Here is a 27659-nt window from a genome sequence, read left to right on the forward strand (position 1 = left end):
GGCAACAACAGAAGAGGAGTGCTCTCTGCTCTGAGAGACTTGCAATAAAAAATACCATCTGAGGAATGGGTACCTAGATGGGCCATGTACATATCTCGTGAAACAGAGGTCCTTCATGAAAATATCTAGTGATACGATTTCTAGCTTTTAAGTGTGAGGTGATTGTGTCTAACCACTTCAGTGTACAAATTTGCATGCGATAGTGGTATTGGGAAAGTAATCGTATTAGCCTTGGTGGCATAAAGATGGCTTTTATGCTGATGTGGGTCTAAATACTGTAGACTATTTGTGGGTTTTCACTGATACTCTAATTTTTCAGTTTGAGTGGATGAGCAACAGTGCTCACCTAAATTGCTGACTGTCAAAACTCACCTGCTGTCTCTGTTGAATTCTCATTCTTTGCTTCATTATATGAAAACTAACCAAAACAAGTACAACCTGTGCAAATAGTAATCAGACTTGTATTACTGGCTGTCTAAAAGAATATTGTCAGGATTTGAACAATTTTCTTCTGTTATTAACCTTGACTGCTAGGTTTTGCCAGCTTTTACTTGTCCTTATGTGGGTTGTTTTTATGCTCTCCTCCTTTTGATCAGTGTGGGGTAAGACCACTCAGTTCTAACTTTCAGGTTCTCATGCACTTCTAATGCTGCACTACTTGATTTGCAGAACTGGAATGGGAGAAGGTGAGTGAGTGGATGTTGCGTATTCTGTACGTAATCACTGATGGGGCCTGGGTATCAACTTGTACTGATGCTTTTGCAGTAAATTCTAGCAAGTTCTAACAAATGCTGTTGTCTCTTAGGTAGCAGAGGCTCGGCGGGCAGAGTTCAGCCCTGCCCAGTTCTCTGGTCCCAAGAAGATTAATCTGAACCACTTACTGAACTTCACTTTTGAACCCCGTGGCCAAGCAGGCCATTTTGATGGGAATGGACATGGCAACTGGGGGAAAAGGAACAAGTGGGGACATAAGCCTTTCAACAAGGAGCTCTTCCTACAGGCCAAGTGAGTGGAAGACCAGCAGGGCTCTTAGACTTCTACAGAGACACTGAGCTGTAAGGGATGATGAGCCAGGGAATTGTGTTTCACCTTGACTACTTGTATTGACTTTCCCAGGGTGAAGTTACCTCTCCTTTGTGTTTTTAGTGGTAATGACTATGCTTGAAAGGGATAAAAATATATCAAGTTGTCATCTTTACCTATTTACAAGGTATCTGATGGAGTGAGTCCTTTACTTACAAACCAATTAGTCTTCTCTAATTTTCTAGCATCGCTTGTGGAATATGACTCTCCATTTGGGAAGACCTGTGTGGTTTCCCTTACAGAAGACAGTTGTTTTTTTCCAAAAAATAGTGTGTTGAGATGGTAGGGGTAGCAGTTGCTGGATGGAAGCTAATCTGAATTTTTAAGTCCCAGAAGCAATTACTCATACAGGTCTTAGTTCTTAAACTGCCTATTTCACAGGCCCCTAGGTATGTAATATAACCCAAATGATGATAAGTATAGTAATCCAGCAGCAGAATTGCTTTTGACTGGAAATAATGGTCACTTTCACCGGAATTTGAAGTGTATTCAGGACTTCCTGTATCTGATCATGTTAAAGATAAAAAAAACTATTTTCAGCATTGGTGCTTCTGATTTTTCCCTATTGTTTTGTGGCTTATTGTAGTGAAGTCTATTTGCAGGAACCCCAGTAGTTCTAGTTTTTGTGAGCGTTTTTTCTCCACTTGTGGATTCCCTGTTTTTTAATAGGTCCCCCGATGGCGTTGGCTGTTTCTTTCATGTTTCTGGAAAACCACTCTGCCTGGCTCATTCTGTAGTTACTATGTGATGTTTACCTAACTGAAATGAGGCACACCTGTATTCTGGAAATCTGGTTGTGAATTGAACACTTTGGTTTTTGTTGGTAGAATTACTGACTGCGTTCAGCAGTTTTCTGCTGGACGAAGAAGCTCAGAGAATCCTATAGGATAGTTCTCAAAGAATTTTTAGAAGCAACTGAGTGGATCATCTGTCTCTTTGCCTTTCCCCAGCTGCCAGTTTGTTGTCTCTGAAGAACAGGACTACACAGTCCACTTTGCTGATCCAGATACCTTGGTCAACTGGGACTTTGTGGAGCAAGTGGTCAGTTGTGATGGGCTAGATTTTTTTTCTTCTTTTTCTTAAGAAGCTCAACCTGTCTTTAACTGCCTCTTTATCTCTGTGATGTTACGTAAAACTCGGCTGTTTCTGAGTTGAGGCCTCTCCTGTCACTCCCACAATACTGGGAAAGATCTGTCATGGAATATATTATGAAATACTTTCATGACAGGAAAAGAGAAGTGCTAAAATCTATTAGGAAAATTAGCAGCTTCTTCTTGCTTTCGCAGATGGGAGCTCATCAAAAATAGTATCTGACATTCTGTAGACAGAGTTCTTGTGATCGAGATATTAACAGAAAACTTGGGCATGAGTCCATGGAAGAGGACTAGAGCGTAGAATTTTGAAGAATTATTCTGTGCATAGGTGGTCCATCTTGCCTAGCAACAAAATGGAAAATCTCTTGAGAATTGTTGTCAGAACTTCGGGTTGCCTCAAGTAGAAACTTATTATCTGCCAAGACTAGTCTTAGTGTATGGTGTAGCTGAAGAGGAGGTAGGCTTACTGTTACCTGAAGCTACAACAGAGCTGAAAAATCTAGGTGCTTGCTTGGCAGTTATGTCTCTGCAACATACAGATGCTAACCAAGTGTCTGACTAAACTAGCATGTTCATGGAAGTAGGTAAGTTCAGTCTCGCAGTTAAAGGGGGCAGCACAAGTCTGCTTGTGTAAGTGAGGCGACAGAGCTCGTTTGCTGTCTCCTCAGTGTCTGAATTCAGATGATGAAGATGCTGCTAACTCTTAGAGGTGATGAATATATGAGGGGAAACACAAGAAGGGTCACTTTTTTAATGTCGTTAGAGTAGAAATACCGGATGGGTGGCTTTGAAGGTTATTCCATGTGCAGTCTGAAGGTGTTACTTAGTTCACAGTGTACTTCATTTCTTGGTGAATAAGCAGAGCCTAAAGAGCTGGAAGATTAATATGGTAGAGTAGATCTTACAGGTGGTTTATTCTGTAGCACAGGAACTGATTTCTAAGTCTAAAACTTGTGCTATTCTTCTCATGTGCCATTTCAGCGAATTTGTAGCCATGAAGTGCCCTCTTGCCCAATATGTCTGTACCCACCAACCGCAGCAAAGATCACCCGCTGTGGGCATATCTTTTGTTGGGCATGTATCCTTCACTATCTCTCCTTGAGTGAAAAGACCTGGAGTAAATGTCCTATTTGTTATGGCTCTGTTCACAAGAAGGATCTCAAGAGGTGAGACTGGATATTTATTAAATGATGTATCTTTTTGAAATGTAATTTTTCCCTACTAACCTCCTCCTTACATTGCAGTGTTGTTGCTATGGAAACACGTCAATATGCAATTGGTGATACCATTACGATGCAACTTATGAGAAGAGAGAAAGGTGTTCTGATAGCACTGCCCAAATCGCAGTGGATGAATATGGTGCAGCCTGTTTACGTTGGAGGTGAGTGTATCTGAGTACTGGTGGTTGGCGTCCTGCTCCTAACTGTGACTTGCGTAGAGGGGATTTGCCATGGCAATGCCGTGCTGTCACCTCAAAATAAACCAGACTACAAAACATGGGTTTTAGCAGCTGAAAAACTTAATGACCACATATTAATAATAAGCTTTCTACCCACGCTTTGTTTTTCGTAAGGCTTGAACTTGGGTGCTGTTTCCCTTCAAGTTACTGCATTGCAGACTCCTGCCTTCTTGATCATTGGTATTAGATTGATGTGTGTTCTGTATCGTACAGTCATTGGTGTCACTCTCGCTGCTTTTGTTGGCTCTTCAGCGTCCTTAACTTTTTTTTCCTCCTGGCTCCTCAGTATACAGCTTGGCGAAAATAACTGTGTCTAAACTATTTCAAGGATGTGATCTTCAACAAGGTTTTCATCATCTTCACTTACCAACTAAAATCTGTGAATGATGTGGGAAAATAATCAAAATTATTGCAAACCTATTCCAAACATCTGTTGCCTGACTTCTTCAGTTTTCTCCAGACAAGTAATGTGACTAACACATCATCTTATCTGTTAGTATCAAGAATTTTGATTTGTGTTAGTCACAAAAATTTTGTGACTAAAGAAATAATTTTACTTAACATTGCTGTTTTGTGGGCTGTCTTGGCTCACTTCATTTTGCAGTCACATTTATGAAAGGTCGCGTGCATTTAAGCTCTCTGTAAAAAGTCAAGTCTCCTAACGCGTGATGGGTATCCAGCATGCAGGGTGTGTGCTTACATGTTTCTCAGTATTTGAAAGTAAATGACTGTAAATCCTTTCATAAAACAAACAAAAGCACAAATACGGGACTTGAGATCATTCTAAACCCAGGAAATTCAGCATTAACTTGGTGTTCTGTGGACAAGGTTGGACCATTGGGGAGCAGTGAATATAGGGACTGTACTAGTATGTGATGCTATGGTTGCTGTAAAGTTTATAGTTAAGATAAGCTCTCTAGTAACAAGGACGACTACCTTTTGCTAAAGCTGCAATTCTTTAGCTTACTATTTCTGCTGTGCTTCTTGTAAAAAACTCATATTAATGTTTTGTGTGGATTTTTAATACGTACGGGCTTATGAACTAGTTTGAGCCAAAACAGAGGTCACTTTTGCAGAACTTTCCAGTTGCAGTATTTTTGAGTATGTAGAGAAGAGGCAGAAGCTGCAGACTGCATTGCTTCAGGAAGTTTTGACCACCCAAGGCTTCTCAAGGGCGATGCTTCCACAACATAGAAGTTTAGACTTGACTTTTTTTTTTGATGTGTAGCAACTGAGTGGTGAAGAGACAGGTTGAAAGTGGCAGATAAACTGCTGTGTGGGGGAGATGTGTGTAGCAGAGCAGGTATGTGGCACCAGCTTGTGTCATCAATGATATAATGGTAATATGCGGAGTCTGTATCAAACTCTTGCTAAGTATTGTCTGTCCTGGAGTGGATTAACTCACAAAATTGAGCAGTTACAAAACTTCGGAAGAAACAGCAGTCCAAACTGGTGCCTCTACATGCAGATATTAATGATTTGGTGCTCCTTCTGTTCAGATGACCAGCACAGTCAGTATTCAAAGCTGCTTCTGGCATCCAGGGAGCAGGTCTTGCAGCTGGTGATTCTGGAGGAGAAAGCGGCATTACTAAAACAGTATGAGGAAGAAAAACACACCCCAGAGGCTTGCTTTATTGAGGCGGCTATCCAGGAACTGAAGGTGAGAACCTCTTTGGAGGCTTTTAGTAACTTTATTTTTAAGAATATGCTGAGTGCTGAGCATCTATGTTCTGCTGCATAAGCGGTTGTGTGTGATTATTCTGGTCTCCACGATGTACATACTAGCATGGTGGTGATGTTTGCCGCTAGAATAGCATTATAAATCTTGGAGGAGACTGTAGCCTTTGGACCCCAGGTATCTGGCGTGATATTCAAGATAACAGAACAGAAAGCTTTTTACTGAATGGTATTCCTTCCATAAATGTAAAGGAGTTCTGCTTTCAAAGGAAGATGTGTTTCCTTTTCAGGTCCAGCAGTTTCTGGGATAACTTCTATCGGGCAGACATGAGCAAACCTGTAGAATATTCCTTTTCAGAGCCTTTAGGCGTCCTACAATGGGTGTGCTTTCCAATAACAAGAAGGAGAGGACCTCTTTCCAAGGGTCACCCTTTGTCATAGATGAATTACAGATCTATGAAAACCTGAAGTATAGGACAAAGCTAAAAATAACTATGGTGATAATCTCCTGGCTTAAATAGGAAATGTAAACTTGTTCTCTTTGGATGACCTGTAGGAGCGAGAAACAGCACTCTCTGCTGACCAGGATAAAAACAATGGCATTGCTGGAATCAGTGCAGCTGTGGAAGAATTGGTCCTAGAAAGCTCCAGGGCTGTGGAGCCTGCAGTTTCCCAAGAGAAAAAGGTGGGTGACAGCTCTGCTCTGGCAGATCTTGTTAATACTTAATTTTGCCACTTTACACTGCAGTGTATGGTGAACTGGTGCCAAAGATTTTTGCAGAGATTATAATCTTTTGAAGGAGGTGATGTGGTACTAACTGTATGCTCTCTGCTGGAATAGTGTGGTGTGGAATATCTCTCTGCATTTGATGAGGAGCTTGTGGAGCCTTGCTCTGATCTGGCAAGTTCCTTTTCACCTCCTGTGGAAGCAGAAGAGGCAGTGCTGGATGAAGAGGAAGTACCTGAGGTGGACACCGTAGGGGAACCTGATATGAACACTACAGAAGAACCAAATCCATCTGAAACAAGCTACCAAGAATCTAAAGATAAAATTAGCAGTGGACATCTTAGCAACTCTCCTTTTTACTATTTCTATCAAGGTCAGTGCAATGAAATCCTGGAATCATGGGGGCAGAGATGCCTCCTTTGGGATCCTGCTTGGGGAAGATGTTTGTTGCTTCATTAGAGGCACTAACCCCTGTGAAATAAAAGTCCCACAGAAACTCAGAAAGGAGCTTTAATTTTATTGCTGGAGAATGTACTGAGGTGGTGAGAAGGGTATTGAAAATTAACAGGCAAAGAACAAGATCTGATCTTATCTGATCTTATCTGATCTTATAGCGGAGGATGGACAGTGTATGTATCTTCACCCTGTGAATGTTCGATGTCTTGTTCGTGAATACGGCAGCTTGGAGAAGAGTCCAGAGAAGATAACTGCAGCTGTAGTGGAGATAACTGGCTACTCAATGACAGAGGTAGTTATTTTATCTTCTTATTAATTAAGGCCCTTGTTTTAGCAGATTGATCATTGTAGCTGATGGATGAGACTTGTTTCTCTTCAGTACTAAGAAATAATAACTATGAACGGGTAGGCATGCTAATCTGTGAAGGGCATCTGTGTAAGGTGCAGGACCTTACGTTGCTTTTGACAAGTAGGCTGCAGACTATTTTTTTTTTTTCCTAGAAGGTAGGAAGTTCTAGGAGTAAAAGAATTGCAAGTTTAAAATTGGTTTGTTGTTAAGCTGTCTAAAAAAAGTAAATTCTTTTCTCATATAAGACAGAAGCTTGAACTAGACAGATTATCATCTTTCTCAACCTGAAGAAGTGTTCTGCCTCTGTCTTGAACAAACAGTTGTTTCTGAGCATCAAGAGTAGAGGTGGGATGTTATGAAAATAAAGAGGATGGAAAGAAAATTCAGTGTTTGAGATAGAGGGAGTGAAAGTTCTCAAGGCACTGAAGTTCAAGGGATATTTGGTGCAGTGCAAAAATAATTGCTTCGGAAGACTGGTATTGTAGAATTTTATTCCAGTGATGTGAGTGAGAAGGGAGGAATAACAAGAAAGTCAGGAAGCGAGCTGGAGTAACTGCATCCAAATCTGATTATGATGTGGTTGGTGGAGATCTTGGAGCATTTGGTTCTGACCCAGGGCATCCTTCACGTGTTTGTAGTTTATAAAGTGGTTGTTGTGTCACTGCTGTTATTTTTTTCCATTTGATTTGATGATGGTGGGCGTTCTGTCTCCATAAGCTATTCATCACTATGGCAGCCTCTGGAGCCTGTTGTGATCTGCTCTTTTTTTATCAGGATATAAGACAGCGTCATCGCTACCTCTGTCACTTGCCCCTCACCTGTGAGTTCAGCATTTGTGAATTGGCTCTGAAGCCACCTGTCATCTCTAAGGAGACTTTAGAGTTGTTTTCAGGTTGGTACTACCTTTCTAGTAGGCTCTGTCCTGTATCCGTGAGGGTGAAGGGGAAGTCATTCTTATCCCTTAATGGCAGAAAAAAGAACATACATAGCAGCTTTTCTCCTCTTGCACCAACTGTCTAATGACTACGAGGCAGAACAACCTCAATTCACTGTTTTATAGACAACAATTATACAAAGAGTAAAAAAGCCTGACTGCTTGGAAGAGTGTATGCTGTTTGTAAGCATGTGTTGTAACTAATGTGTTATAACGGAATACGTTGTTCTCAAAGCTGGAGAAAACGTTGCCAAAGTATTGATGTGGGGTTTTTTATATCCAATGCTGTGCATCGCTCCTAGATGACCTTGAAAAGAGGAAACGTCTACGGCAGAAAAAAGCTCGTGATGAACGACGACGTGAACGCAGAATTGAGATAGAAGAAAACAAGAAACAGGGCAAATGTAAGTCATGATTGAGCACAACTGGTGGATTTCCAGTCATCTTTAGTTGCTGAGCTGATTTCTTGAGCTATAGGATGAACGCTAAGGCCTTTAGTTTCTAGTGTGCACTTAGAAGAAGATTACAAGGTATTAGAAACGACATCTGTAGAGTGAAAAATATAAGCTGTTTTAGTCAGGATGTTAAATGGTGTGCAAGTATGCAGCAATTGCATAACATTATGGGAGAGACAGAGGGCATTTGAGGGTGCAGCTATCTCCATGGTGTATATAGCTCTCAGGATTCTTAATTTCTGTTTTTATAGTAATAATGATATAGAGTGAAAAGTGAAGAAGGAACAAAAATGCCTAGGAACTGCTTCCGTCCAGCAGCAGGGCTTGTACTGGTCTCTAAAATAGAGGGTGGAAAGAAAATTGAGTTGGCACCTCCTAGACTCCTGAAACAACTTGCATATTGACAGTCCTCCCCCATATTGTGTAGTGCTTTAATTTAAAACCTCTTTCTAGATCCAGAGGTCCATATTGCTTTAGAGAATCTGCAGCAGTTCCCTGCTTTTACCTCTTGCCCTGGAGAAACTACCAGCATCGATCATCAGAGCTTCTGTCTGTCTCCTCTTGGCAGAAGCCCTGTGTTTCAGACAGGTGAGCATCTGGAAAAACACATCACATCTAGCTCTTGATCATTCTTTTGGGATCTACTGCTCAGGTCATCACGCTAAACTTTCTTAATGCTGATCAAAGACTGCTGCTTTCCTAGATTGCCTATGAGATCATACACAAAAGGCTGACACAGCTAAGAAACGTTCTGGTCCTTTGTCTGCTTTTTAATAGCTCTGCTTCAGTGACAATATGAGATCTGCATTGTAGCTACCCCATCTTTTAAATCTTTATTAAGGCAGAAGAAAAGAAAGGGAAAAAAATCCCCAAAAAGGGAAGAAAAGTGTGTATGCCAGGAAAACACCACTGGCATTTTTTCTTTCTACCCTCTCCGTCTTCCCCACCACATTATACTAAAATAAAATGTAGTTGATGAGCACTCAGGTTGTTGTCTGATGATGCTTTAGCAAATGTTTTATGTTGCAGATCATAAAAAATATTAAACAGAAACTATTCTTAAATGTTTTTCTCAAAAAAACAAACAAACAAACAAAAAAAACCCCACCAAAACAAAAAACCACACCACACCCAACAAATTTAAATCTCCCTTAAATAAAAAGATTGAGGAAGTTTGAGAGGTCCCACTGTGTGACTAATGGATGGAACTGATGAGATAAAAATGGTTAATTATGTAAGATAATAAAACTATTTCTGTTTCATCCTGATAAGCAGCATAATGAGTGCCTTTGCTAAATGCAACTGGCTTTAATTATCTGCTGCTTTCTCTGTAGAGTCTATTCCAACCCCCCTGTCGCCTGCTGCCAGCCAGGTCAGCCCGTTGCTCTGTGGGAGTTTGGAAGAGGAGTCTCCCTTCCCTTCCTTTGCCCAGGTAAGCCATGTAGCAGAGTAAATCTTGTCAGAATTACTTGTGTCTTAGTTGGGGGTTAGTCTGAGAACACAATTGCTTCCACAAAACAATGTGGGATAAATCTTTTGGAGACAACATAGGGTTTGAGTGCTTGAAGGGGTTCCTAGATTTTCTTGCCACTTAGGGGATATGCAGGATTGTTCTAGTACATGGGATTTGATCATATCTTACAACTTTTTTGATAGATGTTGAGAGTTGGAAAGGCAAAACCAGAAACATGGCCCAAACCTGCTCCAAAGACAAGAGGTAAAAAAATTTGGTATTACTACTACTATTACTACCTGAAGTAGTACATCTAAATCTAAGAAATCTTGTAACTTCACAAGAAACCTCTGGAGTGTGGAGGGGCATTTGCACTGCGAAAGTTTTATACAGCCTTCTGCCTCTCAAGGCCCTTTCCCTCTTTCAGATGAGAACAGTCTGGCACTCCCTGTGCCAGTGGATAGTGATGGAGAAAGTGACAGCTCTGACCGCATACCTGTGCCCAGCTTCCAGAATTCCTTCAGCCAAGCTATTGAGGCAGCCCTCCTGAAATTGGACAAACCGTCCACAGCTGATCATTTATCAGGTAAAAGGTGGGGGGGAGGCATGAAAAACTTCTGAAGTGAAAAAATTGAATATTTCCCCTTCTACCTCTGGGAGAAGTGAGAGCAGCAATTTTGGGGACCAAAAATGGGCTGCAGAACAGTTCTGAAAATTGTCAGGTTGTGGTTTCTGAACAGCTTCACTAGGGCTTCTGTTAACTTAAAGCAGTCTCTTAGTGGGAGCTGAGAAGATCTCCAACTAGCAAAGAATCCTGTTAGGACAAAGATGTTTTTTGACAATCATGTTTGCCATGTCTCTGCTGGAACTTAATTTAAGCTTTATCTCAAGGAAGTTCAGGTTATGCACTTTTAAACTAAAAATACCTGAGCTGCTGAACTACCACTTAAGTTTGACCAAAATGTCGAGGTAACTGCTAGCTGAAATTTGAAATTAGGGAGTCTGAAACAAATTGAGATGAACTTAAACCTGCAAGCCTGGTGCTGGCTGATAAAATTCATTTATCAGTTCTGATGTTTAGCTTTGGGTCCTGTTTGGAGACTGCACTGAATCATGGAGAGAGTTGGACGGGAGGGCCTGGGAGTTTCAGTGAAATTGAGCATCGGCTCCAGTGGTAGTGGGTTTTGGACATGGATGAAAGCAGTACTTGTCGGAAAGGCAAACTGCTGCACTCTTGCAGTCCTAGGATCTGCTGTTGCAACAGCAACTTTAGAATCACTTAAGCATGTTTATAGGTGTGTTTTAGGTGTGATGGAGTCTCCCTTAGTTTGTCTGCAGTAATTTTTTTGTTAAAATTAAACTCCTGGTGCTTAGTGAGTTGATAGGAAGTGTCACGGACCTGTAGAAGTCATTTAGGCTAGGGAAGACCACTTATCATTTTGTGTGATGTTCCTATTCCATGAGAAGAATGACAGTATCATTTTAATTCTTCACAGAGGAAAAGGGAGGCAAGAAAAGAAAGAAACAGAAGCAGAAGCTATTGTTCAGCACCTCTGTTGTTCACACAAAGTGATTCTGCTATTCAAGAGAAGTTTCCTCTCCTGGTTTTTTTTTCATTTTGCTTTGTTTTGCTGCTATAGTTTAAGTATTTAAATTTGAACAGACTAAACTTGTGTTTCCAGGGCTTCTAGGGTGTTCAGGAGGAAGCCATGGCAGTATATGTTGAAGTAAGATCTTTTGATTCCAACTGCTTAATCAGTTTATACTGAAACAAAGTTTTGAAAGAAACAACCCAGAGGCAAATCAGCCAAGGCATCTAGTCTGTGCCAAGGCGGTTCTTTTGGCCTAATAAGCAGTATGAAAGTCTTTACAGCTGCGTGGCACTGCCAGAATACTGCAATATTACCTAAGTGAAGAGGCAGAGAGCCTTCATTTCCCTAGAAGTATTCATGGGCAGAAGTCCCTCTGACTGTGACAGTAGTGCTGTTTCAGTCAAGCTGTCAAACTGCTCCCTTGAGAAACTGGTTTTCGCTGCACTGGAAATGGGCAAAAGAGCTTCCTGGCTTTAGAGTGTTAGCTGCTATATCTGTTCTTTTTCTAAAGAGCAAGAATTCCTCCTGTTCTCCTGGCTTGGAAAGATTTAAAGCTGAGGTGAGTGTAAAGCAGAACTTGGCTACTTGGTTTTGAAGTGACTCAGTGAATTTGTGTATTTCAAAATACGTACTGGCAGTAGTGGTAGAAGGAACCTCCTGGCTTCTCTCAGTTGTTCAACTCTTTTAATGTGGGTGAGTGAGGCTGCTAATTTTTTTTTTTTTTTGCCAACCATGGGCTGCACATTCTTTGTAACCTGATCATCTAGAATAAACACTCCACCGTAGGGCTCTTGGTAACTACCTGAACGATGTTTTGACACTGGCTGCTTTTGAATTGGAAGAACAACTGATAGCTGGAGTCTGTAGATAACTTTTATCCCCCAGCAAGAAACTGGGGTGTCTTGTACTGGGAGAAGGGCCTGTATCCGCTTGGTTCTGGGATGTAAGTTGATCTGCAGTAAGCACCTCGGGCTATAAACATGCCTTTTCTGGACCTCTCCCCGCTCTTTCTTTGGGTGGTCACATTCTGCACTGCTGGTGGTTTGATTTGAGCTAATGAGTTAAGTGGTGTGGATTTTGTTGAATAAAATGAACTATAGGTGTAATGTACCAGTCAAGGCCACAGTTGCAATAAATCATATGCACACGCACTTACAGTACTGCACACTTCCTGAGCTGTAACTGAACTGTCACATCAACGTGGAGCACAATACCACGTAGCTGCAGATTCAGATCGTACCTTCCTACTGACAGAACACTGGCACTAACTTACAGTGCAAGACTGAGAGGTGTCCTCTGCTACCTTCAGCCCCACCAATGGTCTGCCTGCATTTGCACGGGCTTTAAAAGGTTGATGCGCTCTCTCCCTCTGACGCTGTGACTGGTCTGAGCAAGGAGGCCGTGTGTTTGAGACTCCTGAAGACAGGTATTCTAACATTGTTAGGATGTTGGTAGAGCCATTGGTTGTGTCCCTATTTAAAAAGTTGATGTCAATACGTTGATGCTTGATTTCAAAGCAATAGGCTCCATATTATACAAGTGCTTCCTCAAGGCACTTAAGCGTGTGCGCACGGGGAGCTAGTACCAAAGAGCGTACTTCACAAAGCTCTGTATGCGGCTGTGATCAGAAAGAAGGGGGAGAGGGGGGATGTAAAGAATACTTCAGCTGCTACAGGAGGATAGGGGAAACACTTGTGAAACATTCTTTTGAAAGCAGCTTGACTTCACGCTTGGTCACAATTAACTACCCTTGATGGAAACCATACAGCTTGTCAAGAGAGTGCAAAGAAACGAAGACAAGATGCCTGAAAGTGGTAACACATCTTGCTGTTAATGCTTTACATGCACATTGGAAAACTATTGGTGGGCGCAGAGAAAGCAACTAAGTAAGAAAGATTCAAGTATGCAGTTAACTGCATTCACAGTACTATTGTTTCCTATTTGTAAGTCATTTTAAGCCATGGAACAGGAGTAACTACTTAGTGTCTAACCAGCATCTGTTGTGTTCTATTATCTCTACACATTTATAGTCAACTTTTCTTTGCATTGGGAAGAGAGACACAATGGCTGGAGCAACTCGCCTCCACCTCTCACAGGGACTAGAACAAGGAAGGGAATGATGCGAGCAAGGAAAACTGTCCCTTCTGCAGGGGCGGTCTCCACAGGACAGCATCTTCAAGCTGTATCTTGTTTTCCTACAGATTCAAGAGATGATACCAGCAACGCTACTTTCCTGTAACTGATTGGTGTAAACTTAATAAATATCTAAGCAGTACTTGTACCTGAGTTTTACAATGGGTCAGATGGAGCTCTACCTTGCATTCCCTGTAATCTCTGCTCCTGTGTACACAACTGGTACTTTTGTGACTCAAAACAACAGCTAGCCCTATGGATAACAGGTGCACTTGAAGTAAGATGTTAATGCTTTTTCTGTACTGAAGAATAACTACATTCCTTGTCCATGCCAACTGCCTAAAGCTCACTTCTACCTCAGCACAAAGATCACATTGAGCTGCTACACTCCTTAGGAGTGCAGGTGGTTTTGACTCTTGGAGTGAAACAGGCAAGTAACCTACTTAAGTAAAACCGTTGTTTGGTTGGTTTTTTTTTTAAATTTATTTAAGAACACTCAGAATAGGGGAATGAAGTCTAAATATGAGCAGATGCTTTTTCTGTCCCCTGCGTTGCTTAACACTGAAGACAACTGGTAGTAACATCTTGATTACACAAGTACAGGACAGAGGTGAACAGTAAGTAGTAATGTTCAGTCTGTCTCTGTGCCATCATCATCTTCCTCATCTCCACTTTGAGACTGCTCTTCTGTAAGGGAACAGCTCAACAAGGACTTCTGTACACACCGTCTTTCCTCTGCAATAGAGAGAGCAACAGAGGGTAATTACTTGATCTCTTCACATACACTGGAATATCCTCAACTTCTAAAAAAAGGAACATTTCTCAGTTCAAGAATTCAGAAGCAGCCCAGCATATCCTACAAAACCCACAGGAACTGAGGCCGCATTTTAGTAAAACGGCTGGAGGAACTCACCTTCATTTGTACAGTTTTGCAACAATGTCAGCAGCTGTCTTCTGTTATACTGAATTAGAAATTTCTGACATGTTCTTACAGTACCTGTGGGAGTCACAAGAACAATATGTAACAATCTACAAAACCAAGTGTTTCAGAGCTCTAGTGTATTTTCTGAAGATCACTGTATCAAGTGACAAATGCCCCAGGCAACAGCTTTATTAATGCAAGTGCTAAGAAGTGGCTGTAGACTTCGTTTCCCCACTGTTGAGGTTAAGTGGTGGAATAATAATTTCTAACGTGTAGTGCCCATTATTTGCCCCAAGTGGTTAATTTTCAGGACATGGATGATACTATACTTTGAAAATATATTTTAAAAAGAAAATAATGTAATATAGTATTTGCTGCTCTGGTTTTGTGTTAAATGTAATGCAGATTCAAGCAGAATTGACGAGGGTTTCGACAAAGAACGGCTGGTGCCCGTTTCGTAGTCAGCTCTGCCAGAAGCTGCTAGGTTAGCGGCGCATGAGGCGGGCCTGCCGCACCCCAGCAGTCAGACGGGGCTCGTCCACCGCACCGCGGCGGGCCTGGCAGGTACGATTGAGCTCCGCGTCCCCCCCGCCCCAGGCACCGGCGGCTCCGCGCCCGGCCCCCGGCAGCTCCGGCAGCGGCTGACCTCCGACGTGCAGGGTGTTGAGGAAGCAGGGGTGCCGCTGGTTCCGGCTCTCCAGCTGCCTCACGAAGGGGAGCGCGGAGCAGAGCAGCCTGTACGAGTCCTTGCGGCACCGCAGCAGCACCGTCCCGGTGTAGGCGTTCAGGTACTTCACTGCGGGGGCACACGCGCACCGGTGAGCCCGGAGCCCCGCGCCCCGGCCCTGCCGGAGGAGCCCCCTCGCCCCCCGCAGCGCCTCCCGCCGGCACCTGTGAAGGAGATGGAGCAGCAGGCCAGGCCGTAGTCCCCGTGCACCCGCCCGATGGCGTCCCTGACGGCGAGGCCCACCGCGCGGTCCTCGATGCACTGCCGGCACCGCGGGTCCTCCGAGACCACCTCGCACAGCACGTACCTGCGGGAGAGCGCGGCGTCGGCGGGACGGGGCCGGGGCGGGCGCGGGCGCGGACGCGGACACGGACCCGCGGCGGCGCCTCCCGCCTCACCTGTTCTTGAAGCGAACCATGGCGGCGGCGGCGGCGCCCGATCCGGACGGACGCTGCGCCTAGCCAATGGGCGAGGCGCCTCCGCGCACTGCAGCCAATCGTCGTCGCGCAGGGGCGGGGACAGAGGAAGGACTTCCCGGCCCCAACCGCCAGCGTGGTCTTGCCTTCCTCCACCAGCCTGCTGCGGGGCGTGCGCATGCGCGCTGCCTCCCCCCCCGCGACCCGCCGGCGGGTCTGCCGGGGCGGCCCGCGCGACCACCCCTCCGCCTCCCCGCACCCTCCGCGCGGGGGCGCGCGCGCCTCGCGGCTGAGGGGGCGGCTGAGGGGGCGGCTGAGGGGGCGGCGAGCGCTGGGCTCCGCGGGCCTTGCGGAAGGGTCATTCTTCCGGCTTTAGCCCTTTTCGCTGTGTTGCTTCACCCCCGTTGGCTAAGCCCGCTTTGTCTGGTGCCAGAAAGCCTACACGGTGGCGGCGGGCCATCCCGCGCTCCACCCCGCTTCGTCTGACCGGAGCCGCGGGAAGGTCCTGGGGAGGAGGGTGCGGAGAGGCCCGGTGCCGCAGCCCCCTCTCTGGCTGTGGCAGGTGGTGGGGCCGCCATCTGCCCTCCGGGCCTGAGGGCTTTAGCAGTGTCCGGTGCCACCCCTGTGCTCCTGGAAGGGCTCTCGGCCTTCGCTGCCTCGCAGAACTGTACTGCAGCGTTCCTAGCTCCTCAGGCTCCGGGTGTGGGGTGTTCTGGGGTATGCGCTAACTGTCTAGCAAATGAAAACAGCTGAGAAAATTGCAGAACAGAGCTCATTGTAATTATTTCTGTAGTGGTTTTCAAAGCTGTGATCTGACAGATGATCTGAGGAAGCAGGGAGTGCTCTTCGAAAAGATCTAGTACCAGAAGAAACTGGGGAGAGGGGAAGGTGGGGGGTAAGGGAAAAGATAGGAGGTGGGTGCTTGAATGTGAGGTGAGAGAAAGAGCCGGTCAGGGAGGCACGTAATTCACAGGAGAAGCACTTTCACCGAGGTCCCTGGGGCCAAATCACACGGGAGTGCTGAGGCGCTATAAATTAAGTGGGAACTCATTGCTAATTCAGAGTGGAAACATCATCTTCAATTACCTTAATTCTAGGCAAAGAAAACAATGATAAACCCAGTGGAAATCCTGTCCTGGGTGATAAACTTCTGTCCTCTGAAATAGATGCCTGTTCTGCTGCTCTCTTCCTTTCCCTATTAACTCTTCTCTCCTTCACCTGTGATCACACTTTTGAGTCACGTTTTTCTGAGAACTGCAGAATATGAGTTGCCTGAGGAGAAAAAAGCACAAAGTCCAGTATGGACTTGCCAAGGGACCTTTTCTTTTGTGCCATGACCAAAGGGACTGGGGGAAGCTGGTCAGTTTCTGAAGCTGATGCGGATGGAAGCATTTTCTCGATGAGAGAGACTGCGTTGCATTGATCTGTGCCATATTGCTTTGTGTTTTAGTATCTAAACTGAGATCTAGCTGTCACTGTTCCACTTGTCAATACAATGAGCTCCTAGGTGATCAGCTATTCTCACATTTTTGAACGATCAAAGTCCATGAAGATCCCCATGTATTTTCTTCGTGGAGTGAGGTCCTGGCTTAGCCTTCCAGCGCGCCTGCCAAGGTGTATTTGCCTGCTGCCCCTGTCTTTCTGGTGGCATGCCCCGTCCTGCCTTCTAACTGGGCTCGGGTTGTCCTGGGCTGCTCATGTGGCTTTCATTCATGCCCTCCCTCATTTCCTTCTCTTTGCAGAGGCACGGCAGGGGCACTGACAAGCAGACCATGTGAGTGCACTCTGCCCTGAAATCCAATAGGACATGTGCACTGTGCATGCTACAGGCTGGGCCTTATGTATAGCGAAGGCCTCTGTTTTCGGTCCAGAAGGCTGATTAGGAGAGACACGGTGCAAAGAGAGAGCAGTGTTGTGAGAGAGCCCTGTCCTGCTTCATTTCACGTAGGATATCGCCCTTAGTTCCCTGTTGTTGGTCTGGAGGATGCACAGAGCAGCTCTGAGCAACCACAGCTCCCTGTACAGTCACTGCCTGTGTTAGCACAAGCCGTGTGAGTCCGGTCCGGCGTCATAGTGTGCTGAGCTGACAGCACAGGACTAAAAGGTTACAACATCTTCACATTTGTTTTCCCACCTCCTCACTCCCATCTTCTGCCAGCTTTGCTGTATTGATTCCAGCGTCAGTGATTCAAGAAACTGTCACAAGCGATGGTGAGTTATACAGTCAAGGTGGGAAAGAACTGAGTCCTAAGAAAAGAGCTGAGAGAGAAAAATTCCGAAAATGCTATTTAAATTGAAGAGTCGGTCAAGAGACCTGCCAAGAGAGAGGATGGATGTCTCTCCTGCAGACTTGGAGAGACAATGTGGCCTTGGGATAGCTTATCAAATAGAAATTATGGAGGATAGAGTATACGAGGACAGGGGGAAATAACATGCACTGTCTATACACATTAGAGGCAATTTGTAAAGCAGTTTGAGAACTTTGGATAGAAGATTCTTTATCAGCGTAAGTGTTCGTCAATGGTTGTCCAATAAAGTGATGATGCTGGGGAGGTGCAGGAGGAGTACTGAGGTCTCGTTTTCCCAGCTTGTGTTTGCTACGTTTGGTAGCGTGCGTGTGGAGGGGTTATTCCCAATCACTCTGCATTGATTTTATTACCATTTTAGTTCATGGTTTGAGATTTTACTACAGGCTTGAAGATCTACACCCTCATTTTGGATTTATATGGCATTCGTAATCTCCAAATTGCAGGTTAGATTGCAGTTGTATTGTATAGAATTAATTGTGTTAATAAGCTGCAATAGACATTGTGATTAATGCATACATTTTATTGTATGCAGCCAGCTCTTAGAGTTTGTATGTATTTGCAATAATTAAAATGATCAGCAAATTTGTTTACTGAAAAAACATGTATCAGTTAGTGAATCCTTGCACTCTTTTTAGGTAGGATGTTTCCGTTTTATAGATGAGGAAACTGAGGTATAGGGGATTAAACGATTTGTTCGTAGTAAATAGCTGTCAGTCTGGAGATACAGAGCAAGGACATAATATAAGTAGAGGGAACCAGCATATTAGTGCATATTAGTGTTGGAACATAGGTCTTGTATGTTGCTCATGCATAAGGTAGCCAAGTAATTACATTCTGGAGTAAAATTAGGATGCACTGGTACTCCATCCTTGTGATACCACAATTTGAACTTCCCTGAGGAGCCAAACCCACGATTTTTCCTTCCCCCTGGAAGCATGGAATTGAATTTGCCATCAGATGCAGTATCAGAGTTGGGGATGACAACTACATTTTGTTGCACTGTATGCACGTTGCATCCTCAGATAACCCCGCAGTCGAAAATACAAAACAATCTGCCTAAAATTAAAACTGCTTCTTAAATCCTCTACCTGATGTTGCCTGAAGGTTTTTGTTCAGTTTATCTTCACAAGGTCACTGAGACAGAAGAGTGCGTTCCCTGAGCTTGTTGGCCTGGAGCCTTTCATGCAGATGCTTTCATTTAACATTTGGGACGTTCTCCCTCTCCCTTTGGTCCCTTCCTTTTTGCTCCCCCATTTTCTGTATCTCTCTACTCCCGCCATTTGAGCTGAGGATTCCTCAGGTCAGTACATGTAGGAAGAGAAGCGATCCTTTTTTATCACCTTAACATGTAACCACTAATCATAAGCGTTCTGGGCACCCAGGCTGTCACAGGCCGGAGGCTGCTGGTCTGTCTGCCAGAGCTGCCATGCACGCTGCCTGCAGCACTGCCCTCATCTTTGCTGTCATCCTGCCACATGGAGTATTTGTCTTGCAAAACCATGTGTTTGAAGCAAATTCTGTCTCTGCCTCTTTCAGTGGCTTGCAGTGTGATCTTGGACTACTCACTTAAGATCAAAATAGTAAATTCATGCTGCTTTGATTTTTTTTTTTTGATAGTCAAGAACAGGAAATTTCAGTTCAGATTAATAGTGACTGCGCGCTCTGAGAGACATCCCAAGTGTTGCAAGGTGAGCTTCCATTAAGATATCGAAAATTGGAAGCCACTTTGGAAGACTGAAGCCAAAGTTTAAGATCTGATAAAGGGCATAAGTGTCTATGAGTTTGGCATGTGCTGTCTAGAATGAACACAGCATCAGGAGCCTTCACTTCCTCTGCAGCAAAAACCAGTGGGAGAGGAGCGGTGCAAAGTGAGAAGCTGGCCCTAAACTTCCGAGCTTCATTTTCTCCAGCTCTGCAATGGGAATAATTGCAAATACTTTACTTATAGGTACATGTTAAAAATTAGTAAAATGTCCACTCAAATGTTGTTAATTATCAAATATAGTAAAACTGCTTCTATATATGAAAGATCTGCAGGCAGCACACTTTTCACTTGCAGCAAGCTGCTGCAAGAAGCAAACAGCTGTTTCCAAACTAGTAAATTAAATTAAGGCAAAAACTAGAATATTAGTTCAGATAGTTCAGGATTCTCTTTTCTCTTTCCTTTCTGCGTTAGGGAACACAGACTGAACAGTAGGCCACATAAGTTACTATGTAATCTGCTGTGTAAAAAAACCCAGATTTAATACCTCCTTAACAGGGATGTTAAGATGGATTAATTATTCTTTGTTCTGGTCTCTGAAGATAAAGGGTAATTACTATTAATTAAGTGTAATTGAAAAATTGCTCCTCCACAAAGAATCCAATAGCATTAGCGGGATTTTAACTTCTTGCTACCTATAGGGAGGCGTACAACATTCCATAATGTTATGGCAAAGACTGCCATAAACTTAAGAATGGCCTCAGAGAGTCTTACTCGCTTTTCAGCCTGCACTTGAGACGGGTATTTGCAGAGATAACAGATCTCAGAGCATGCTAGTGAGACAGGACGCAGTGTTTTGTTTTCTGCTGAATGGCACTTAAACAGAAGAAGATGCAATCTGTAAGGCTGGTTGTCATTGGTGATGCTGCAAGACTTTTCCTCAGTGAATTTCCAGAAACGTGTGGAACAACCACAGGTAAACCAAAGGGAAAGTATAAGAAACAACAATAACAAACAACAATAACGACCACAACAACAAAAGAAACCCTTGAGCTTGCCAATCTGGGAAGGAAGCTTTTGAAAAAAAGAAAAAACAACCCATGACTCTTTAGCAACCAGTGCGTCACCTGTGGGTCAGCACAGACAATAGAGGTGTCTGACAAAGAGTGGAGACTGTGTTGAGATATTTTAATTAAGATGAAAAAGAAAAAAAATTATGATTTTTACAAGGGCAGAGCACTTTCAATTACATAAGATTAGTAGATTGGTTAGCCTGAGACCTGAAATTCCTAACTGCCACACCGATTTCTGTTGTTAGCTAAAAATCCTCAAAATATTTAGGTGCATAACTTCCTTTGACTTCAGTGGGAGTTGGGCACCTTCATATGCGTAAAAGTCTGCCCCTTAAGCTCTCTAGACCTTAATTTCACATTGGCAAAATGAGGATAATAACATTTTTCTACTTCAAGGAGTGCTACAAATAAATTAATGAGTTGTTATGCACTTAAATAATATAATAATCAAGATAACAGAAGCTCTTACAACATAAACATAGCCTAACCTGAGCCACCTTCTTCAGGTATGAGTTGGTGTAGAGGCTACTCTGAAACAAAAATGATGTGTCTAGTGTTGCTTGTCTTGCAGATCTTTGCTCTCTGCTTTTTCTTTCCCCTGAATTCCCATATGCGGATTAAGGCATGGTCCTATTTTACAGTAAGATATATCTGCCTGTGTTGCCATATACTGAACAATCCTTTTTCTACATGTCTTTGTGTTTAACTCCCGCAGCCTAGAGCAGCATAGGCTCAGAGATGTCGTATGCGAGCACTTGTCTCCCCAAAGAGAGGCAATGAAAAACACTTCCCAGTGCATCCATCGCTCAGCAGCTGTGGCGCTGAGGCGAGAGGACAGGCGTCCTGGAGCAACCTCATATAATCCGTGCCTGCTGCCTGGCTCCGGCAGGGCAGCAGCAACGTGTGCCGGGGCGGCGGGAGGCTGCGGCGGAGCTGCCGGGTGGGGTACGGCTCGGCCGGGGCTCCCCTTGGCAGCTGCAGGGTCTCGGCTTGTCCCGGTGTCAGCTTGGTGCAAAGGGTATGTCAGTCACTGCCTCGCTGGGGCACAGGCCCTCAACTCTTTGCCTGACTCACTCTGGCAGAGACCTCCCCACCCGCCTGTTGTTGCCTGCATCCGATTCTAGCTGCGGCATCCCACTGCCCGGCACAGTGAGTGAAAGCCCCTCAAAAGCAGAGCAGGGTGCAGAGTGTAAGTGCAGATTCGAGCGGGGAGAATCAACAGCGACTCTTTTTATTTCTGCTGTGCCGACTGGGGGTGCTCACAAAGACCAATAAGTGCAAACAGATTTCAGAGGCAGTGGTTGTTATAGATTGAAGAAGACAAAAAGCACTGGAAGCATCTGACCTATTTTGGGAAGTTTGTCGGGGCTTTTTGCTTTTATTTTGTTCAATTTTTGTTTTCTAAAGATGTGCTTGCACCTGAGTCAGAGAGACTGTAAATATTTGTCACTTTTCCTAACTCTGCACACCATGAAAACAAAAGCAAACTAAAAAATATCTTGCTGCATTTGCTAGGCTGATTCCACCAGTTGCCCTGAGGGCACGGGGGTTTGAGCTGGCACTTGAGACGACTTCTGCCTGCTGCTGGTCGGTCCCAAGCTAAAGCTCCTGGTGATGCACGTAGCAACCTTCCTGCAGGGCTTGATGGCATCTGCCACAGCAAGATGATTTGGGGGCAACTGACCCAGGGCACGTCCCTCAGGCCACCTCAGTAAAACTCCATAGTGCTCATGCTGGAACTCAAGCAGTTGTTGCTATATGACCTTCTCTGTCCCTGTCTCATACCTGTGATGCTTAAAAGATCATGTTTATCCTGCTGTAACATTAGTGATTTAATTAGAGCTGAATTTGGTCCTACTGCCTCTGAACATGAGCAGCTTCCATCAGGTCATCTAAAGGATCAGATCTGGTTTCTTCTCTCTCTCAGTACCGGTGGCATCTGGTTTCATTTTCCATCTTTCCTAAGGGAGCTCACTTTTCCCCACGTTTCAGCATATGCCTGTTGTATGTCAGCACCCCGGGCTGCCTGTGTCTCCGTGCCAAGCCAAGTACCCCTCTTCCAGCCAGCAAGGTACAAGTGGTATAGAGCAGAACGTGAGATGCATCAAGAATTGCTGCTGTGGACTGTGGCTAGCTTAAAACTAGTACCTGCTTATGGGTCAAGAAACTCAGCTGGAGCCAGTTAAGTGTGGGGTTTTTTCTCCTCTGTGTAGGATGTGTAGAGGTAGCAAGATTTTCATCCTGTGGTGCCACAGGAGCCAGCATTTTTGCACAGCATGGCTCCTCTTTGTTGATACCACAACGGGCACCTGAGGGACTTCTCAGGGTCAATAGCAGGGTGGGGCACTGCTGATGAAATAGCAGGGCTAGCAGAGGACACGGAACTCCCAGCACCGTAACTTGATGTCCAGCACTGTCTGCATGACATCCCCCTTTGTTTCTAAATATGCTGACATGGGAAGTTTTCTACATGTGAGGGTTTGTCTGCAGGAGATGGATTGATTCTTTTAACTTGTTCCGCCTCTTCTCCTTCCCTGTACCCACCCCAACCACTTGGCCAAAACAAAACTCCCTCAGCTTTCTTTGTGGCACACAGAGGGACAGCTATTTAAGCAATAATTATGAAGTCCTTTCCTGTAAGATGTAGGATTTTCAAAAAGCGTAAGATGATGATTTTGAGTGTTTATTAGATTCCCCTAAAACATACATTCAAGTTCAGCTCTCAACATTTTTATGTATATTGCTACATAGATAAACCTATTGCTTGAAAAGGTATATATGCTCTCTATTATTTCTCTATTATTATATAACATTACCCAGTATTGTAAGATCAACATCTGTGAGTCAGATCACAGACATTAACAAAATAATTTAAAAATAATTTTATTTAATTAATTTACTTAAATTATACAGACTGAGCTCTTTTATTTTTGGGACTTGCAGGGTGCAGGTGTTTCTCTGGAAGCATGGGGACAAGCAACTTCATTAGTCTTTTAATAGTCTCTTAGTATCAGAGACTGATGGTGTCACCTTATATTGAAGCTAATTTTTCAATAAAAATGCAGCAGTTTATAACATGGATACAGAGCTCCTGCTCCCATTCACATTCCCTCCTACTCTACCCCGTATTCTCCAACAGAAAGATACCACAGTGACAGAGAAAACGAAGGACACATACTAAATCGCAGGTTCAGTTCTTTAGTGTCTTTCAGACATTATAGCTTTTTAGAGGAGATGATGTTGAGAGGACAGGGTGTAAGTAACTTCAGGTTAAGTAATGGACTTAAGGACTTCATATCCAAGCAGACTGTCTTTCTGGCTGTCAGTGCCGTGTAACCGTGTCACCGATATCCAGTCTGATGTTTTCTTTATTCTTATTCATGAGCACCCATGCTGAACAGCAGTCAAACTCTTCAGGCTGTGCCGTCTTGCGGATTATCACACTTGCAGGGCGGTTAAAGTCACTTCGCCTCAAGTCTCTGCCTCTGAGAAGTGCCCAAGGCTAATCACTGTGAAATGTGACGCCCATCATCTCTTCTTGTTCAAGTATGTGCGGCAGGCCTGTTGTTCACAAAAAGCCTTAACATCTGTTATTACATGGTAATCCTCACGCATCAGGCTTCCGAGTAAGAAACTGGTGGAGCCCAGCAAGGTATGGCTCAGCCTTAGTTTGCATAATTCCCAGAATGCAAGGCAACTTGCGCTCCCTTCTAAAATCATTAATAAGCAATAAGAATATTATATAAGCTGGCACCTTTTTTTAAACCATGATAATTTCAAATGCTCTTATAATTAGGACGAAGATGAGAGTTTGAGCTGGGGGAGGGAACAGACAAAGGATTAAGCTGATCTCCACCGTGACGTTAGAAGGTGGCTTTGTCTGTTATACCCTAGTTTGGACAATAATGGATATGCTTTAGGCACATGAAGAGGCAAATAGACAATTTATTTGAAAGTATTAATCCTTTTCATCCTGAAATGTTATTTCTTGCCATAAATAGGATCACAGCTTTCCAGTCCACTTGCATTCTGACTAACTGACCCTGCAGAAAAAGCCTGAAAAGCAATATATGTTTGTGTTGTATCCTGATGACTATCAACTCCATACTGGGCTGGATAAAGGGGACAAAAATGTTCTGTTGCTGAGAATATCTTTGTTTAAGCCAGAGTGACTGCTAGCTGATTGCAACTACCGTGCTATCACATTGCAAGAGACGTGGCCTCTTGGGGTAGCGGGTCCCAAGCCATGACAGATCAGATGTGATATTTTCATGAAGAAAAGTTTAGTGTCTGGATCGAGCAGGCAGGATTTGCTGGAGAAGGAAAACCAGGTGAAAGCATGGTTTATAGATGTAACTAATAGGGCTGCTTACTTTGGAGTAGGGAGGATTTAAAAAGTCACTTGTCAAAATCATTTTCCCTCTAACGCTGTAGCAGCCCTCAGATCTGAGCGTGTTCCTGATGTTCCCCCTCACTCACATGCACGAACACGGGGAGGCAGGCGGGAGGAGGCAGCGGCACTGACACACTATGGGGTTTGCAAGAACATGATGGCAATTTAGCAGAACGATTAAAAGATTGCAAACATTTATTAATAGCTTTGCTGCTGCAGCAGCTCTGCCGGAGAAGCCTTGCTTCCTCAGGGATGCTCTTACCTCCTGCCCGTTCCCTTCCAGAGCTCCAGAAATTGAGCAGTCGCGTTTGGACTCAGTTTCAGTTTAAAGCCACAGTGATGCACAATACTGCAGACCCCTTTATCCCACTACCAGGGGAGGGGATGGGGGGGAACCTGAGTGTGAGAAAGAAACAAGAGAAGGTATGCAGAGCAAAAGGAAAGGATTTTTTCTTTTCAGCTATTGCTTGGCCTTTCTTTTCTTCCCTGTGCTCCTCTCCCTTTCCCTCATTGCGCTCCTCTACTCACTCCTTCTCCTCTCCCTTAGGACAGAGCGACTTTTTGTTCAGTGCATTGGCACTAGATTCAGATGTGGGTCTACAGTGTCTTTTTGATACTGTACAACAAAATCACTGAAAGACAGGAATGAAAGCAGTGTTGGAGAAGATCTGCTGGCAGTTCTGCAGAGCAATCAAATTTCCTAACACGAGCGCCATCAGTTCTTTTGCGATTCTCATGACTGTGTTGTCGTCTCTTCAGATTTTTTTACCTTTAACATTGGGGAAAGGGAGGAGGTAAAGGTTCAATATAAAAAAAAAAAAGGGAAAAAAAAAAGGAAAGGACAATTAGCTGAACAAGAATTCATGGCCGATCCTGCTGAACAGCAGTAAACACTGTAAATGAGATGGGCAATTCTGATGTTTGAGTGCACAGTATCTGAGACATTTTTATCCCACAGAGCAGATGAGGGTGACTGACTGATACAAGTTTGCAACAGGAGGATATTTATCCTACGCATATGGTGACCTCCTCCATATTCCTATCCACGGTGGAATAATCAGTTTCTTTCACTGTTTTCTTAAACAGGGTCCTAAGAGAAACTGAAGTGTCTGGACAGCCTAAAGGGAATAAATTTTTTCTGCAACGATGACAGCAGATATGAATGCTTGTGTCCCCGTCGTTATCTAAAATCCTGCTTGTAACTGGGTGGGATGACAGCGCACCTCAAGCATGGCTTTTCCCGTACAGCATGGCCAAGCGACTGAATGTGCCATTGAGCATCAGCAGCTGACCACCTGTGCTTGACTTTTTAGTTCCATCAGGAGAATTTTTATTCTATTCATACACACAATTTAATCATGCCACTTGGCAATTTAAGAAAAATCTCATTGCATAATCACTACAGCTCTGCTTAATGCAGTAGAATAGGCAGAAGGGAAAGTGAAGTGGATCCAGTGGATCAGAAAGGAGAAAAAATATGATGGTGGAAGGATGCAGGAAAGAAAATACAGTTGAATTATGAGTCCTGCATTATTCTTACCTGAACCTGCTTTGGGCTGATTTCCCTTTTTTTGAACTGTTTCCCCTATTCCTTGAAGTTTTAAGTTAAAATATTTCCTTCATTGGTTTTCAAGTGCTGTGTCCAATTTGGAACTTGACTAGCATGAATTTTTGTCTATTGCAAGGGGATGTTGCTTATGAAAAACATCTGATTATGTCTGTTCACTTCTGTATACTCTGCCCTTCGTGGGATGAGCTGGGAAAGTACACAATAAGTGTAAGCCCCTCAGAAAACTTCCTCCCTTGGGATGTTTAAGGAAAGTCTGTATAAATTTCTGGAGAGCTTGGCAGGCAGCCTCTAGGACCTTAAGAAGGCCTGCTTTTCTAGGGAATGAGTGTAACACTTTGAATAATCCTAGTCTAAAAGACAGAGAACCCACCTGCTCTTGTAGTTGATACCATGGACGCATTTGGGCTAATTGCTTTTTCACTTTTTGTCTTTAGGAGCTGGAATTTCCTGTGCTTGGAGTATCCAAAGAATGACATAGATGAGGATGAAACAGGCCTGGATGTTGGAGAGGTACCTGGTCTCAGGTGAGAAAGGGTATAGATAGGATCCTGCAAACACCAGTTCAACAGAAGGAACTACGTTCTCTCTCTCATTTCTTGTTTGACGATTGCAAATGGCAGGCCCTTCCAGGTAGTAGCAGCTATATGGCTTCAGCTGCTCTGTCAGAGTTCTCATCCTTTCCTACAGTAGCTATTTCATTTACATTGGTTTCAGTGTCTTTAATTTCCAAGTTTGCTGTGTGTGATAACGAGAGGATGCCTTACAGTCTTGGGACAATTAGGACACCTGTTGGTGGAATTGTTTTGTTGTTTTTTTTTTCATGTCCTGAAAGGCTGTTTTGGGATGTGTTGGCCTTTACAAATATTTAAAGCAAGAAATTGTATTTTGTCAGTATTTCCCCTGCTCCCATCAGACCCTCAACCCTCACTAAGGCTCTTGCTTCCCATATACTTCATTTTCTTTTTATTAATTATTTTCTTGCTCATTAATAAAAATATATATTGTACTTCCCAAGTATGGGAACCACCATCCTCTCTGTTGTGGAGTAGTCACTGTAGTCTTTGCCATTGGCATTCCCTCCCATTGTTAGGACAGATGCTCCCTCTGGGTACAGTGGCCTTGTCTCTTGAGGTAA

General features: G+C 43.9%; 2 protein-coding genes across 7 annotated transcripts in view; one reads left to right on the forward strand and one right to left on the reverse strand.

Moving 5' to 3' along the window:
- The window catches only part of RNF10 (ring finger protein 10), a 40329-nt gene extending 13312 nt beyond the window's left edge, over window positions 1-27017 (forward strand). For 5 of the 6 annotated variants that reach the window (XM_075167332.1, XM_075167330.1, XM_075167329.1 and 2 more), the window contains 15 exons: window positions 806-1005; window positions 2034-2124; window positions 3159-3343; window positions 3422-3558; window positions 5136-5296; window positions 5870-5998; window positions 6155-6413; window positions 6655-6788; window positions 7620-7737; window positions 8082-8183; window positions 8688-8822; window positions 9569-9666; window positions 9891-9951; window positions 10115-10273; window positions 11184-13554. In XM_075167332.1, coding sequence (XP_075023433.1) covers window positions 806-1005; window positions 2034-2124; window positions 3159-3343; window positions 3422-3558; window positions 5136-5296; window positions 5870-5998; window positions 6155-6413; window positions 6655-6788; window positions 7620-7737; window positions 8082-8183; window positions 8688-8822; window positions 9569-9666; window positions 9891-9951; window positions 10115-10273; window positions 11184-11260 — 2046 coding nt within the window. In that variant the 3' untranslated portion in view covers window positions 11261-13554. Of the gene's footprint in view, window positions 1-805; window positions 1006-2033; window positions 2125-3158; window positions 3344-3421; window positions 3559-5135; window positions 5297-5869; window positions 5999-6154; window positions 6414-6654; window positions 6789-7619; window positions 7738-8081; window positions 8184-8687; window positions 8823-9568; window positions 9667-9890; window positions 9952-10114; window positions 10274-11183; window positions 13555-26958 lie in introns of those variants that run through there. The other variant, XM_075167326.1, reaches the window with a different exon arrangement.
- Window positions 13652-15494, reverse strand: POP5 (POP5 ribonuclease P/MRP subunit). Its single transcript, XM_075167336.1, has 5 exons — window positions 15460-15494; window positions 15226-15368; window positions 14981-15130; window positions 14326-14409; window positions 13652-14147 (listed from the first exon to the last, which is right to left on the reverse strand). The coding sequence occupies exons 1-5, from the start codon at window positions 15477-15479 to the stop codon at window positions 14044-14046; spliced, it is 501 nt and encodes a 166-aa protein (XP_075023437.1). The 5' UTR covers window positions 15480-15494; the 3' UTR covers window positions 13652-14043.
- Window positions 27018-27659: the final 642 nt, after the last annotated feature.

Source organism: Calonectris borealis, chromosome 18, assembly GCF_964195595.1.
Source record: "Calonectris borealis chromosome 18, bCalBor7.hap1.2, whole genome shotgun sequence".
Taxonomy (NCBI): domain Eukaryota; kingdom Metazoa; phylum Chordata; class Aves; order Procellariiformes; family Procellariidae; genus Calonectris; species Calonectris borealis.

Bases quoted from the DNA above. Each gene is read 5' to 3' on its own strand.
- POP5 (XM_075167336.1), bottom strand. From the start codon at position 15,479: ATGGTTCGCTTCAAGAACAG. The intron at 15,131-15,225 runs GTGCCGGCGGGA...GTGCCCCCGCAG, and splicing joins CTGCTCCATCTCCTTCACAG to TGAAGTACCTGAACGCCTAC. The intron at 14,148-14,325 runs GTGAGTTCCTCC...TCTCTATTGCAG, and splicing joins GCAAAACTGTACAAATGAAG to AGGAAAGACGGTGTGTACAG.